Here is a 16,061-nt window from a genome sequence, read left to right on the forward strand (position 1 = left end):
GAGGGGAGGGGGATGGGAGGATGGGTTAGCCTAGTGATGGGTATTAAAGAGGGCACGTTCTTCATGGAGCACTGGGTGTTATGCACAAACAATGAATCATGGAACACTACATCAAAAACTAATGATGTAATGTATGGTGATTAACATAACCATAAAAAAATTTAAAAAATAACAGCCTTTGTTCTATAGGGCTCTTTTAATAATATATATTGGGGATACTGGGCATTTATGAAAAATGTTCACCTAGAGGATAAATGGAATACAATATGGAAATGTATCTGATTTTTTTTTTTTTTTTTTTTGAGAGAGAGAGCGCATGCATGTGAGTTGTGTGGGAGAGGGGGCAGAAAGAGAGGGAGAGAGAGAATCTTAAGCAGGCCCCACTCTCAGTGCAGATCTGGAAGCCGGGCTTGATTTCACAACCCTGAGATCATGACCTGAGCTCAAATCAAGAGTCAGACGCTGAGCAACTGAGCTACCCAGGTGCCCCGCATCTGATTTTTTTAATACTTTATACCCTGCTACTTTGCTGAATTCATTTATTAATGCTACTAACACTTTTGTTCTGGTGGAATCTTTAGGATTTTCTACAGAGAAGATCACATTATCTTCAAACTGCTAATTTTACTTCTTCCTTTCCAGTTTGGATGTTTTGGATGTCTTTTATTTCTTTTTCTTGCCAAACTGCTGTGGCTAGAATTTTCAGTCCTGTGTTGAGTAGAACTGGTAAAAGCAGGCATTCTTGACTTGTTCCTCGTATTAGAGGAAAAGCTTCCAGCTTTTCACCATTGAGTATGGTATTTTCTGTGGGTTTTTCATGAATGGCTTTTATTATCTTAAGATAGTTTCTTTGTCTTCCTAGTTCATTGAGTATATTTATCATGAAAGAGTGTTGAATTTTGTCAAATGCTTTTTCTGCATCACTTGAGACGATGATGTGGTTTTTGGCCATTCTGCTGATGTGGCATATGACATTGATTATTTTTCACGTTGAACCATCCTTGTATGCCAAGAATAAATCTCGCTTGTTCATGGTGTATAATATGCTGCAGAATTTTGTTGTTTAGTATTTTTTGATGATATTTGCATCATTGTTCATAAGAGATACTGGTCTTTAGCTTTATTTCCTTGTAGTGTGTTCATCTGGTTTTGGTATCATGTTGATGCTGATCTCATAATGAATTTGGAAGACTTCCCTCTTGAATTTTTTGGAAAGGTTTGAGAAGAATAGGTATTAGTTCTTCTTTAAATATTTGGTAGAGGGGCGCCTGGGTGGCTCAGTAGTTAAGCGTCTGCCTTTGGCTCAGGTCATGGTCCCGGGGTCCTGGGATTGAGCCCTGCATCAGGCTCCCTGCTTGGCAGGAAGCCTGCTTCTCCCTCTCCCACTCCCCCTGCTTGTGTTCCCTCTCTTGCTGTGTCTCTCTCTGTGAAATAAATAAATAAAAAATCTTAGGGCGCCTCGGTGGCTCAGTTGGTTAAGCGACTGCCTTCGGCTCAGGTCATGATCCTGGAGTCACAGGATCGAGTCCCGCATCGGGCTCCCTGCTCGGCAGGGAGTCTGCTTCTCCCTCTGACCCTCCCCCCTCTCATGCTCTCTCTCTCTCTCTCTCATCCTCTCTCTCAAATAAATAAATAAAATCTTAAAAAAAAATGTTTCATAGAATTCACCCATGAAGCCATCAGGTCTAGGGTTTTTCTTTATTGGGAGAATTTTGATTGCTGATTCAGTCTCCTTACTGGTTATAAGTCTATTCATATTTTCTGTTTCTTCATGGTTTAGTTTTGGTAGGCTTTGTCTTTCCAGGGATTTGTCTGTTTTATCTAGGTTATCCAATTTGCTGGTGTAAAATTGCTGAGTACTTTATTGTATTTTGTATTTCTGTAGAGTTGATAGTAATGTTCCCACTTAAATTTCTGATTTCAATGAATTGAGTCTTCTCTTTCTCTCTCTCTCTCTCTCTTTTTTTTTTTTTTTTTGGTAGTTTATTTTATTTTTTTAAATTTTATTTTATTATGCTATGTTAGTCACCATACATTACATCATTAGTTTTTGATGTAGTGCCCCATGATTTATTGTCTGGGTGTAACACCTGGTGCTTTCTCTCTTCATCTGTCTAAAGGTTTGTGAATTCAACTTTTGATTTCATTGATTTTCTGTATTGTTTTTCTCCTCTATTTTATTTATCTCCTCTCTAATCTGTAGTACTTCCTTCCTTCTGCTACCTTGGTTTAGTTTTTCTTTTCTTAGTACCCTTAGCTGTAATGTTTGGTTATTGATTTCAGACCTTTCATTTTTAAAAGTAAGCCTTTATGATCATAAATCTCCACCTTAGCACTGCTTTCACTGCATCCCATAATTTCTGGTATGCTGTGTTTTCATCTTCATTCACCTGAAAGTATTTTCTAATTTCCCTTTGATTCTTTTTTGATCCATTGGTTGTTTCAATGTCTATTTTTCACAATTTTGAGAATTTTCTGGTTTTCCTTTTAAAAAATTTTTTTTTTATTTTTTTTAAAGATTTTTATTTATTTATTTGAGAGATAATGAGATAGAGAGCATGAGAGGGGGGAGGGTCAGAGGGAGAAGCAGACTCCCTGCTGAGCAGGGAGCCGGATGCGGGACTCGATCCCGGGACTCCAGGATCATGACCTGGGCTGAAGGCAGTCGCTCAACCAAGTGAGCCACCCAGGCGCCCCTGGTTTTCCTTTTAATACTTGTTTCTAACTTCATTCCATTGTGGCCGGAGAAAATATTTTGTATGATGTATATTTTTTTAAATCATTGATTAATTAATATTATTTTGTGGCCTAACATAATTATCTTATTAATTATTTATTATATAATTATGTTATTAATAACATTAACTTATCTTATTGATTTGTGGCCTAGCATAGTGTCTGTCTTGGAAAGTGTCCCATATGCACGTGAGAGGAACATGTATTTTGTTTTTGTTGGGTAGAATGCTCTACATATGTCTGTGCCATCTCATTGGTTTATTGTATTGTTGAAGTGCTCTATTTCCTTATTTTCTTTCTAGTTGTTCTTTCCACTCTTGTGAGTTGGGTATTGAAATCTCCAACTATTAGTATAGAAATACCTATTATGAGAAATGTGTAGTCCCTCTTTTAATCCTGTCAGTTTTTGTTCATATATATTTATGTCATGGCATTAGATATATAAATGTTTATAATTGTTATATTCTTTCTGTATTTAACCTTTACTAATATAATGTCCTTCTTTGTTTCCTATAATCATTTTTTATTTAAAGTCTATTTTGTCTGAAATATAGCCACCCCTGCTCTCTTTTGGTTACTGTTTGTAACCAAACTATTTCCATCCTTTCAATTTCAACTCATATATGTCTTTGAAGCTTAAATGAGTCTCTGGTAGATACTGTATAGTTGGATGATGTGTTTGTATCCATTCTGCTGATCTCTGTCTTTTGCTTGGAGAGCTTAATCCATTTACATTTAAAGTAATTACTGACATGGAGACACTTCTGAAATGTGCTATTTTTTTCTATATTCCTTATAGCTTTTTATGTCCCTCATTTCCTGTATTACTGTTTTATTTTGTCTGTAGTTGATTTTTGTAGTGAAATGTTTAAATTCCACTCTCATTTCCTTTTGTGTATATTCTATAGCTATTTTGTTTGTAGTTACCATGGGGACTACAATTAACATCCTACAGTCCTAGCACTCCAGTTTGAACTTCAGTAAATTACAAAAACTGTTCATTTACAGCTTCAGCCCCACCCTTTTTGGCTATTGATGTCATAGTGATCTCTACACTAATAATTGTAATACTAGCTTCTACACTAATAATGTATTTTATTCTGAAAGATTACTGTCTTGGGGTGCCTGGGTGTCTCAGTTGTTAAGCATCTGCCTTTGGCTCAGGTCATGATCCCAGGGTCCTGGGATCGAGCCCTGCATCGGGCTCCCTGCTCAGCGGGGAGCCTGCTTTTCCCTCTGCCTGCCACTCCCTGTGCTTGTGATCCCTCTCTCGCTGTCTCTCTGTGTCAAATGAATAACTAAAATCTTTAAAAAATAAAAAAATAAAAGATTGCTGTCTTAAATCACATAGAAGACAAAAATTTTATTTACAAACCATTGTTAAAATAATACTAGCTTTTATAATTGCCCAGGTATTTACCTTTAGTGAGATCTTCATTTATCCATACAGCTTCAAGTTACTTTCTAGTGTCCATTCATTTGACCTTGTAGACTTCCTTGGACATTTCTTGCAAGTGAGGTCTAAATGGTCACAAACTTCCTCAGGTTTTTTTTTTTTTTAACTGGGGAAATCTTAATTTTCCCCTCACTTTTAAAGCACAGTTTTGCTGGAGAGGAATTTTGTTTGCCAGATTTCTGTTCTTTTAGCACTTGGAATATTCAGTCAGCCCCCTGTCTTCTGGCCTCCAAGTTCCAGATGTGAAATCTGCTGATAATCTTATTTAGGATCCCTTGTAAGTGATGATTCACTTCTGTCTTCCAGCTTTCAAGATTCTCTCTTGGTCTTTTGGAAGTTTGATTATTATGTGTCTTAGTGTGGGTCTCTTTGAGTTCATCTTACTTGGAATTTTTGAGCATTTTAGATATTTATATTCACATCTTTCATCAAATTTGGAAAGTTTCCACCATTGTTTCTTCAAATATTCTCTGTGCCTTTTCGATCTTCTGAGAGTCTTACAGTGTATATCTTTGTCTGCTTATTGGTGTCCCAACAGTCCCTTTGATTGCGTACTTTTCTTCAGTCTTTTCTCTTTCTGCTCAGTAGTTTCAGTTTGCCAGTTCTTTCTTCTGCATGCTCAAATCTGTATTTAATTCCCCTGGTCAAGCCCCACATCGGGCTCCCTGCTCAGCAGGGCGTCTCTTCCCTCTGCAGCTCTCCCCAGCTTGTGCTCTCTCAAATCAATAAATAAAATCTTAAAAAAAGAAAGAAAGGCAGGAGCCTATGCTTCTATGTATAGAAGTGAATGTGTAAGGTGATTGCTGGAGATAGCAAAGTGGCCAGACTGACAGATATGACAGATTTATTTAGACATCTTTGCTCTAGGTCAATGTATATTTAAATGCAGAAACTCTTTATTTGGTTAAATTACAGATATGGTTAGCATTCTCATTATATGTCATGTAAAGAACTTCTTCTGGGCGCCTCGGCTCAGTCGTTAAGTGTCCGCCTTCAGCTCAGGTCATGATCCCGGGGTTCTGGGATCGAGCTCTGCATCAGGCTCCCTGCTCGGCGGGAAGCCTGCTTCTCCCTCTCCCACTCTCCCTGCTTGTGTTCCCTCTCTCGCTGTGTCTGTCTCTGTCAAATAAATAAAGTTTTTTTTAAAAAAAGAAGAACGGCAAACTACTGTAGCATAAAGAAACAACCATGTAAAAATTTTTTTTCATTATTATATGCATCTTGTTAACTGCTAGAGAATCCAGTAACTTTTTCTTTTCTCATTTAGCTTTCGGTTAATTGGAAAAAGAATTCTATATTGTGAACTTTCTAGTAATGACGAAAATACAGTGACTTGGAGTGATGATCCCCCACTATGTGCAAGTAAGTGTATTCTTTCATTAGAATCTAGAGTACTAGTTCTTAAAATTTTGTTGTTGGGATCCCTGTATGCTTTAAAACTGGAAATCCCAAAGCACTTTTTTTTATGTGGGTTATGTCTATTGGTAGTCATTATATTGGAATTAAAACAGAGAAATTTTTAAAATAAATATTTATTAATTCACTTTTAAGAACTGTAAGCTCAATGCATGTTAATATATGCCACATATTTTTTTATAAAAAAGCAGAATTTTCCAAAGGAAAGAATAGTGGCATTGTTTCACAATTTGGCAAATCTCTTCAAAATCTGGCTTAAAGGAAGATGTCTGGATTCAGTCTGTTGTGTTATCACAATTTGGAGTATCTGGATAATTTCACCGTAGACTCATTAGGATGAACGTGAAAACAGACAGTAGTATCTTGATACTATAAGCTACCGATTTAGTGATTGGATATACAGTTGACCCTTCCAACAACACAAATTTTAACTGTTTGGGTCCACTTATTTGTGGTTTTTTAACTGTACAGTACTATAAATGTATTTTCTCTTCCTTGTGATTTTCTTAATAACACTTTTTTTCTCTAGCGTATTTTATTGTAAGAATATAGCATATAATACATATACAGAATATATGTTAATCATCTGTTTAAGTTCTTGGTAAGGCTTCTAGTCAATAGTAAGCCATTAGTAGTTAAGTTTTGGGGGAGTCAAAAGATATATGGGAAGTTTCAACTGTGCAGAGGATTAGTTCCCCTCACCCCTTTGTTGTTCAAGTGTCAAGTATATTTATAAATTATAATGCATTTCTCAGCACTGAGTTTTATTTTTAATCACAAGCATATTTTCTCACTAAATTGTCAGCATCTCTCACAGTGAGAACTTAAAATGGCTTTCCAGATAAATATAGGTATTTTATATAGGTGTCTTACATAGGTATTTAAGAAAATGAGTTTTACTAAAGCTCACGTCTACATTACTGGTTTGAATTTGGGATAATATATTTTCTCACAGAAACTTTTTTCTAAATGGATGTTGGAGTTACAGCTAGCTTGTGGAAATCATGTATCAGTGAATTTATTCAAGGCAGTTCATAGGACTTCACTAATGCTATCCTAATCTTTTCCTTTCCTTTTGCTTTCGTGTCCTCTTTTTTTTTTTTTTCCACTTTTTAAGAGATAATGTGTCCGTCACCTGGAAAAATACCAAATGGAAAACATACCAGTAGTGAGAAGGATGAATTTGAATATAATGAAGTGGTAACTTACAGTTGTGATCCTTCAAGTGGACCAGACGAATATTCACTTATTGGAGAGAGGAGGCTTATTTGTTCTGGTGATGGTGTATGGAGTAGTGACCCTCCTCAGTGTAAAGGTAATATTTCATTTCTTTCCTTCTTCGTTTGTAAATATTTTGGAAACACTTGGTAAATACTTACCTACAAGTAAACAAAACAGCCGCATGTGCTTGCTCCTCCCATTAAATTGGTTTCTAATTTAATTTTTTTAAAGATTTATTTATTTGTTTGGGAGAGAGACAATCTCTAGCAGACTCCCCACTGAGCGGGGAACCCGATGCAGGGTTCAATCTCACCACCCATGAGATCACAACCTGAGCCAAAATCAAGAGTCAGATGCTTAACCAACGGAGCCACACAGGTGCCCCTAATTTAGTTTAATGTAGGCCCAAGTGACTCAAAAGTAGTTCTATTTATAGAACTCCCCAGCCCTTACCCTACCTGTTCTTGGCATTCTAATTAATACACTGTGAACTCCTGTGTGTATGCATGAGTTAGGATTTTTTTCTTTGGAAACATCAAGATTCAGCATACACTGGCTTCAGAATAAGTTTTATCATGTATTACAAGAAGTCTGAGAGTTCAAGCTACAGGCACTGGTAGAGCAAATTGTGAAAGACTAACCCTCTCACAAATAAGAATGGTAAACTCTGGACAAAACATTTTAAAAATAATGTGTAAGGCTCTAGAGAGTGGCCAAAAGCAGGGAGACTCTGGAGGGAATTTGACTCTTGGAAGAAAGGACCACTGAATGACAGCAAACTATATATTCAGGTACACATGGAACATTCTCTAATACCATATTCTACACAATATGATAGTTTAAAATTTTTTTAAAAATTGAAATCATGCAGAGTATAATACCAGATCACAATGAAATGAATGTAGAAAGCAAAGAGATTTATAAAAGCCCCAAATATTTGAAAATTATGCAAGATACTTCAATCCATGAGTCAAAGGAGAAGTCACAAGGAAAATTAGAAAGTGTTTTGAATTGAATAAAATGAAAAAGACAACATATCAAAATATCACTATTTGTGGGATACAGCAGAAGCATTGCTTACAAAGATATTTACAGCCTGAAATCCTTCTATTAGAAAAAGAGAAAAGTCTCAAACCCATGATCCAAGCTTCCACCTTAAGAAACTAAAAGAGAAGAAATTAAACTCAATACCTGGGAACAGAAGGAAACAGTAAAGGTAGAAATGAACGAAATTCAAAAGAGAAAAAATTGGAGAGAACCAGTGAAACCAACCTGTGGTTCTTGGAAAAGATCAATAAAATGAATAAACCTCCTTAGCCAGACTGACAAGAAAAAAGAAAATACAAATTGCCAATATTAAGAATGAAAAAGAGGACATCACTAACAGATCTTGCAGACATTTAAAAGATAATAAGGGAACAACTTTATGCCTATAAATTTGACAACTTAAACCTCACAAAGAGAAGTGTCTAGGTCCTATGGCCTCACTGGGGAATTCTACCAAGTATGAAGGAATGAATAATAACAGCTCTGCACAAACTTTTCAAGAAAATACAAGAGAGGGAATACTTCTCAGCTCATTTTGTGAGGACAGCATTACCCTGATATTTAAACCAAACAAAAACATTGCAAAAAAATTACAAACAATATCCATAATGAATGTAGAACCAAAACTTCTTAACAGAATGTTAACAAATCAAATCCTCTCATATATAAAAATAAGAATACAGCAGGGCGCCTGGGTGGCTCAGTCATTGGGCATCTGCCTTCGGCTCAGGTCATGGTCCCACGGTCCTGGGATCAAGCCCCACATCAGGCTCCCTGCTCAGCGGGAAGCCTGCTTCTCCTCCCACTCCAACTCCCCCTGCTTATGTTCCCTCTCTCGCTGTGTCTCTCTGTCAAATAAATAAATAAAATCTTTAAAAAAAGCAAAAGAATACACCATAATCAAGTAAGATTTATTCCATGAGTGCAGCAAGCTTGAATCACATTCAAAAATTTGTCAGTATAATTTATCATATCAAGATCCTATATAAAAGGAAAAAAAATCATATCTTATCTTATCACATCATATCTTAATAGATGTTAAAAAAAAGCACTTGACAAGTCATCATCTTTTCATGATAACATTTCTCAGCAAACTAGGAATCAAACAAAACTATCTGAACCTAATAAAAAGGCCATAGCTAGCATTATATTTAATGATGAAAGACTAATTTATTTCCCCCTAGGGTAGGAACAAGTCTGCTGTCACCACTATATTCAGCATTGTATTGTATTCAACATTCAGCAAGAGATAGAAATAGGAACACACTGGAAAGGAAGAAATAAAATATACTGTACTCACTCATGAGATGATTAGGTAGAAGATTTGAAAGACTAAAGTTTTAGCAAGGTTGCAAGACACAAGATCAATGTACAGAAATCAACTGTATGTCTACATACTGGCAATAAACCATTAGAAACAAAATGTTGAAATACCATTTGCAACTTCACACTTGTATAAATACTTGTGTATAAATTGAACAAGCATGGAGGATTTGAATGGCTAAAAACAGCTAAACACTTACTAAAAGAAGATCTTAATAAATAGAAATTCAGTCACATGAATTAGAACGCTCAGTATAATAAAGGTCAATTCTCCGTAACTGATCTATAAGTTCACAATCCCAACAAAAATCCCAGCAGAATTTTTTATATAAATTGACAAGCTGAATCTAAAATTAATATGAAAAGACAAATGAAGCAAAATACTCAAAGCATTTTTGAAAAAAATCAGAAGTCTCATTCTTCCTGGCTTAAGGACTTAATTGTAAAACATAGTATAAAGCATATAATCAAGACAGGGTGGTATTGTTGAAAGGGTAGCCTTAAAGAGCAATGGAATAGAATAGAGAGTCCAGAAATAAATCCTTCCAGATATGTCTAGTTGATCTTAGCACAGTTTACAAACAATTCAGTGGAAAAATGATAAAAGTACATGCATATTCAAAAATACCAAGAAGAATCATTAATTCATGTTAGTACACTATAAAAATGTTTACTCAAAATGGATGATAGGCTTAAATATAAAACCTAAACTATAGAAGTTTTATTAGAAAACAGAAAATGTTTGTGACCTAGCCAGAGATTTAAATACAACCGTAAAAACATGATCCTTTAAAGAAGAAAAAAATTAATGAAATAGACTTTTTAAAAGTTCAGTATGTCTGCTCTCACAAGACACTCTTAAAAGAATTTTTTTTTTTTTAAGATTTTATTTATTTATTTGACAGAGTGAGAGAGGGAATACAAGCAAGGGGAGTGGGAGAGGGAGAAGCAGGCTCCCCGCTAAGCAGGGAGCCCGATGCAGGGCTTGATCCCAGGACCCCGGGATCATGACCTGAGCCGAAGGCAGATGCTTAACGGCTGAGCCACCCAGGTGCCCCGAAATGTAATTTAAACCACAATGAGATACCACTAGATACCTGTTTAGAATGGCTGAAATTAAAAAACTAAAACTACAACTAAAAGCTAAAAATACCCTATACTGGTAAAGATACGGAGCAATTGCAATTTTCATACACTTTTTATAAGAATCTAACCTGTTTGGAACACAGTTTGGTGATTTCTTATAAAGTTAAGCATATCCTTATCACACAGCTCATCAATCCAAGTAAAATGAAAACATGCTTGCATAGAAACCTGTATGAGAATATTCAGCTGCCTTAGTTATAATCACCCCAGACTGGAAACAACCCACTTGTCCTTCAACTGGTGAAATGGATTAAAAAAAAACTGGTACATCCATACAGTGGAATACTACTCAACGATAAAAAGGAGTGAGCTCTAATCCATGCAGCAACAGGAATGAATCTCAAAGGCATTATGCTAAGTGAAATAAGCCATACTCAGTGGCAGTGATCCCATTATGACATTCTGGAAAAGCAGCTGTATAGAGATAGCAAACAGATCGGTGTTGGGCTGGTTGGTGAAGGTGGTTGTGGGGGTGGGTAGGGTTGATTCCAGAGTGGCATGAGGACATGTTGGGGGGTAATGGAACTTGTCTGGGTCTTTATTGTGGTAATTTCATGATTATTTGCATTCGTCAGACCTAATACAGCTGGATACTGGAAAGGGTGACGTTTACTGTATGTGAGCTGTGTCTAGCCAACATAAAGAAGCCATTGCCGGTAACAGCAGCTTAGCACAACAGTGCGAAAGTCAGGGAACCTCAAGTCAGGAGAATGTGATTTGAAAAGAAATATTAAAGAGAGAGAGAGACTTACAGACCTGTGGAAGAGTAGCAAGAAGTCAAGCATACATGCTGTTGGAGCATCAGAAAGAGAGGAGAAAGAACAGGATAGACAACGATTTGAATAAATATTGGCCAAATATTAACCACATTTGTCCCAAAACAGTAACGTCACAGAACCAAGAAAGTCCGTGACCCCAGCAGGATAAATACACTGTTTTCATTTACCAAGGAACCCCCACTAAACTAAACGCATCAGGGTGAAACTACTGAAAACAAAAGGTGTGCGAGGAGAAGCAGTCAGGGAGAGGGGAGAATAAACGCACGTCACACTGTCCCCCCTGCCCCCGCCCCAGTGTGAGTGACAGCTGACTTGTCCTGAGCAACGGTGGAGACTGGAAGACAGCATCTGCTAGTGTGCTGGAAACACTTAATCTAGAATTCTCCGTCAAGGAGAACTCTTTCAAAACTGAAGATGAGGAAATGAAACATTTGGAGATAAACCCAGGCCAAGAGAATCACGGGCCGACCTGCACTATAGGAATTGCTACGGAAGTTCCTCAGGCTGCGGGAGAGTCAGAATCCCTGGGAGCAGGGGAAGAACAGTCCTCTGGTTGAAAAGGCTGTCCACTCTCTGGCCCTTATCTCTTGCTCAGATTTAATGTCCTAAGATGTTCTGTTATACTCACTGCCCAGCCCTGTGGTTTTTGTCTTTGTTTCCAAATTCTCCCAAGCCCATTAATCGATTCTGAAATCGATCTGTCGGGTCATGAGCAGTAGTTTACCTCTTAAGAGGTAGAGTGGAATGGGAAATAGCAGAGCCCGCTGGTATGAGGCTAACTTGTGTTTCAGGCCTTTGCGCTCATATACTGGTTTACAGGGTAAAAGGTGTTGTTTGAGCTCTGGGTTGCAGGCCAAGATGTTTGGAAAACACTGCCCTAACTCCATTGGCCTTTGCATTTCTTGAACATCCCGGTTTGTGTATGTTGTTGCTACCTGAGCGCTTCCTTTTTGCCTATCTTTGCATGGCTACCTGCTTTTCAACTTGCAAATTTGAGCTCAAGTATTGCCTGCTCAGGAGGGTTTTTCCCACCTTTCTAGAAAAACAGGGTATGCAATCAGTGTCAACACGACCTTCCAAAAGTCCCTAGAGCAAAGGAGGATCAAAACTTGCTCTTGAACTTACCCCAGATTTGTATGTGGCAGTCAGGCCTTTCTCAAACCTTGTCAGGAACGGGAAAAAATGTAGGAAGGCCAATAAATTATAATGCTAGTCTTTTCTAGATGGAAAAAAGTTATTCGATTTCTCTAAATCTGTTTCCCTGGAGTTAAAATGTACATACGTATGCAGGTTTCTTGGGTGTCTTTTTTTTTTTTCTTTCTTTTATTTAATACCTTGCCTTTCATTCCTTGTATGTTTCTTCCCGCTGGGAATTATTAGCTTGTATATTTTTTCTGCTCCTATGTTAGAGCAGCTTTCCATTAATTCTGGACTTTCTTTACGTTTCAGTCGTCAGATGTCCATTTCCGGACCCTGAAAATGGAAGACTGATATCAGGATTTAGAAAGAAATACTACTACAAAACAATAGTCAAATTCGAGTGCTTACCGGGGTTTTACCACGAGGGCAGCAGCATAGCTGTTTGTGGTAGTAACAGTACTTGGGAGCCCGCACAGCCAATGTGTCTTAAAGGTACACCGGGTATCATTTTCTGTCTCGTCTTTTTTTTTTTTTTTTTAATTTTGTTTCTTCAACATTAAATAGAGGTGATGCCAAATAGTTGAACAGAAGCAATTTAAGTATTTAACTCTGTCTTGTAATTGTTTCCCTGACAGATATATGACAAAACTGAAAAAAGAATTGTGCTGTTGTAACTTTATCTGTTTTCATAGGGTCTTCGCATGTTAGGTATGTCACAGAGGTATATAAATTTATCTTGTTTGGCTTTTCTTATGTGCAAAAATGAATAGCAGCCATTTTTCAGAAAATTGAAGCATGGGAATTTTTACCTAAATAAGCCAAGAATGGAAGGCTAACTTCATAAATGAAAAGAAAGCATTAATTTCCAGGTGGCTGATCCGGTCTACATTTTTTTTTTTCCAGTGCTTACTCCTCTTAGTACCAGTCCTCCGATTTTGAATCATACAGGTTTAGTAACTTTCTGCTTGTATTTTCCAAAAATCTTTTTTAAATTCCTGGTGCACATGCCAGCAATAACTCAATCATTTGATCCATCTACATTGTTTTGTTTTGCAGTGTCGCCTCCTCCCAGTACAAAACCTCCAATTTCAAGTGTCTCAGGTTTAGTAATTTCCTGCTTATATTTTTCAAAATCATCTAAATCTCTAATTTTTTATACGCATTCATCATGTTCAGTAATGAAAGGAGGAAGAACATACTGATAGTCATTTTTAAGTTGTTAATGGTTCTAAAACTATATGCCATAGCATACAGATAGCAACAGGTATATAAACGTGGGCAAGTTATGGACACTTTAAATGTGTATGTATTTCTGAAATGATTTTAATGCCTTCCCCAGTGAGTGATGGTAAACTTTTCATGGGATTCATTTAAAAAGCACAGTGCCTTGAATATGGGAAGCTCCTAAAGGTAGCTCATATGACATCACTCGAATGAATATTAGTGAAGACGAAGGTCCTTGTCTTCTGTTTTTAATGTATATTAAAACATTTTTTTTGTATATGTTTTGTTTTTTTAATGTATATGTTTTCTGTATCTTTTACTTTGCTGTTTTATTCCTCGTAAAAGTGATCTCTTGGCTCCTTAAGGGTGTCTTTCTGGTCCAGGACTGTGTTTCAGTTGCTGGACTGCAACCAGTTTTGTTTGGTTTTTGGTGTTGGTGTTGGTAGTGGTGTTGGTGTTGGTAGTGGTGTTGGTGTTGGTGTTGGTGTTGGTAGTGGTGTTGGTGTTGGTAGTGGTGGTGGTGGTGGTGCTGGTAGTGGTGGTGGTGGTGGTATTGGTAGTGGTGTTGGTGGTGGTGGTGGTGGTGGTGATGTTGCTAGTGATGTTGGTAGTGGTGTTGGTGTTGGTAGTGGTGTTGGTGTTGGTAGTGGTGGTGGTGGTGGTATTGGTAGTGGTGTTGGTGTTGGTGTTGGTAGTGGTGGTGGTGTTAGTAGTGGTGTTGGTGTTGGTAGTGGTGGTGCTGGTGGTGGTAGTGGTGGTGGTGGTGGTGGTGTTAGTAGTGGTGTTGGTGTTGGTAGTGGTGGTGCTGGTGGTGGTAGTGGTGGTGGTGGTGGTGGTGGTGGTATTGGTAGTGGTGTTGGTGTTGGTGGTGGTGGTGGTGGTGTTGGTGTTGGTAGTGGTGTTGGTGTTGGTGCTGGTGGTGGTGGTGGTGGTGTTGGTAGTGGTGTTGGTGTTGGTACTGGTGTTGGTGTTGGTAGTGGTGTTGATGTTGGTAGTGGTGGTGGTGGTGGTGTTGGTAGTGGTGTTGGTGGTGGTGTTGGTAGTGGTGTTGGTGGTGGTGCTGGTAGTGGTGTTGATGTTGGTGTTAGTAGTGGTGGTGGTGTTGGTAGTGGTGTTGGTGGTGGTGGTGGTGGTGTTGGTAGTGGTGGTGGTGGTGTTGGTGCTGGTGGTGGTGGTGTTGGTGGTGTTGGTAGTGGTGTTGGTGTTGGTGTTGGTGCTGGTAGTGGTGTTAATGTTGGTGTTGGTAGTGGTGTTGGTGTTGGTGCTGGTAGTGGTGGTGGTGTTGGTAGTGGTGGTGGTGCTGGTGCTGGTAGTGGTGGTGGTGTTGGTAGTGGTGTTGGTGCTGGTGTTGGTGCTGGTGGTGGTGGTGGTGGTGTTGGTAGTGGTGTTGGTGTTGGTGCCGGTAGTGGTGGTGGTGGTGGTGGTTTTGTTTTGTTTTGTTTTTGTAGCACAGTTTAAAGTGGGACATTTCTGCTATCTCCAGAATAAGACCTATATTTCCATTCCCCACCCCCACCAAACTCCTTGTCTCATACATTTATTCTTTTCTTTTTACTGGGCATTTTTATTTAGCAGTAGAAAATAGATTTCATAGCCACTGAAAGACAGGAGTAGTTCTTATTCATTGAAATGAAATGGAGGATTTCTTGCCAGTTCTGCTGATAAGCTACTCTGCTTAAGAACTGAAAGGTTATTTTGCTATGGTTGGAAGGAAATATCTTCCAGATTTCAGAGTTGCTATCTCTGAACTCCATTATTTGTGTGATTTATTGTCAATTAACTTTTGGGATTTCCATTTTTTTTTTAAAGATTTTTTTTTTATTTATTCATTTGAGACACAGAGATACAGAGAGAGAGAGAGAGAGCATGAGCAGGGAGAGAGGCAGAGGGAGAGGGAGAAGCAGGCTCCTCGCTGAGCCAGGAGCCCGACGCGGGGCTCGATCCCAGGCCGCGAAGGCAGACGCTTAACCATCTGAGCCACCCAGGCGCCCCGGGATTTCCATTTTAAAATACAAAGCTATGGCGAACATTGTTATGCATACATTCTGATGTACTTGTGCAAATAGATATTTAGCTTAAATTCCCAGAAATAGAATTACAAAGTTTAAAAGGTAAGTATTTTTCACTTTGAGAAATAATCTTTTTAAAATCAAAATTAAGGGCGCCTGGGTGGCTCAGATGGTTAAGTGTCTGCCTTCGGCTCAGGTCATGATCCCAGAGTCCTGGGATCAAGTCCCGCATTGGGCTCCCTGCTCCGCGGGAAGTCTGCTTCTCCCTCTGCCTCTCTCTCTCTCTCTCTCTGTCTCACATGAATAAATAAATAAAATCTTTACAAATAAAAAAAATAAAATAAATTAAATCAAAATTAAATCCATAATTTTGTATTGATAAAGTTGGTGAATTGAAACAAATTAATTTTTTCAGAATCCAAGACTCCTCATACGACTACACCTCCGAGTTCAAGTCATCCAGGTTCAGCAACTCTTTATCCTATTTTTATTAAGATTGGGGCGTCTGGTGGCTCAGTCAGTTGGTCGTCTGCCTTCTGCACAGGTGGTGATCTTAGGGTCTTT

The 16,061-nt window shown here is 38.1% G+C and overlaps 1 protein-coding gene across 8 annotated transcripts in view; it reads left to right on the plus strand.

Moving 5' to 3' along the window:
• LOC123841375 (membrane cofactor protein-like) overlaps positions 1-16,061 on the plus strand; it is a 46,897-nt gene that overhangs the window by 16,622 nt on the left and 14,214 nt on the right. For 3 of the 8 annotated variants that reach the window (XM_064594072.1, XM_064594070.1, XM_064594069.1), the window contains exons 4-9: positions 5,460-5,554; positions 6,726-6,923; positions 12,574-12,756; positions 13,168-13,212; positions 13,321-13,365; positions 15,913-15,960. In XM_064594072.1, the coding sequence (XP_064450142.1) occupies positions 5,460-5,554; positions 6,726-6,923; positions 12,574-12,756; positions 13,168-13,212; positions 13,321-13,365; positions 15,913-15,960 (614 nt within the window). The remainder of the gene's footprint in view (positions 1-5,459; positions 5,555-6,725; positions 6,924-12,573; positions 12,757-13,167; positions 13,213-13,320; positions 13,366-15,912; positions 15,961-16,061) is intronic. The other 5 variants (XM_064594075.1, XM_064594076.1, XM_064594074.1 and 2 more) reach the window with 3 other exon arrangements.

Source organism: Mirounga angustirostris, unplaced genomic scaffold (assembly GCF_029215605.1).
Source record: "Mirounga angustirostris isolate CCGP_5_RB_7025 unplaced genomic scaffold, mMirAng1.0.hap1 SCAF_6, whole genome shotgun sequence".
Taxonomy (NCBI): Eukaryota; Metazoa; Chordata; class Mammalia; order Carnivora; family Phocidae; genus Mirounga; species Mirounga angustirostris.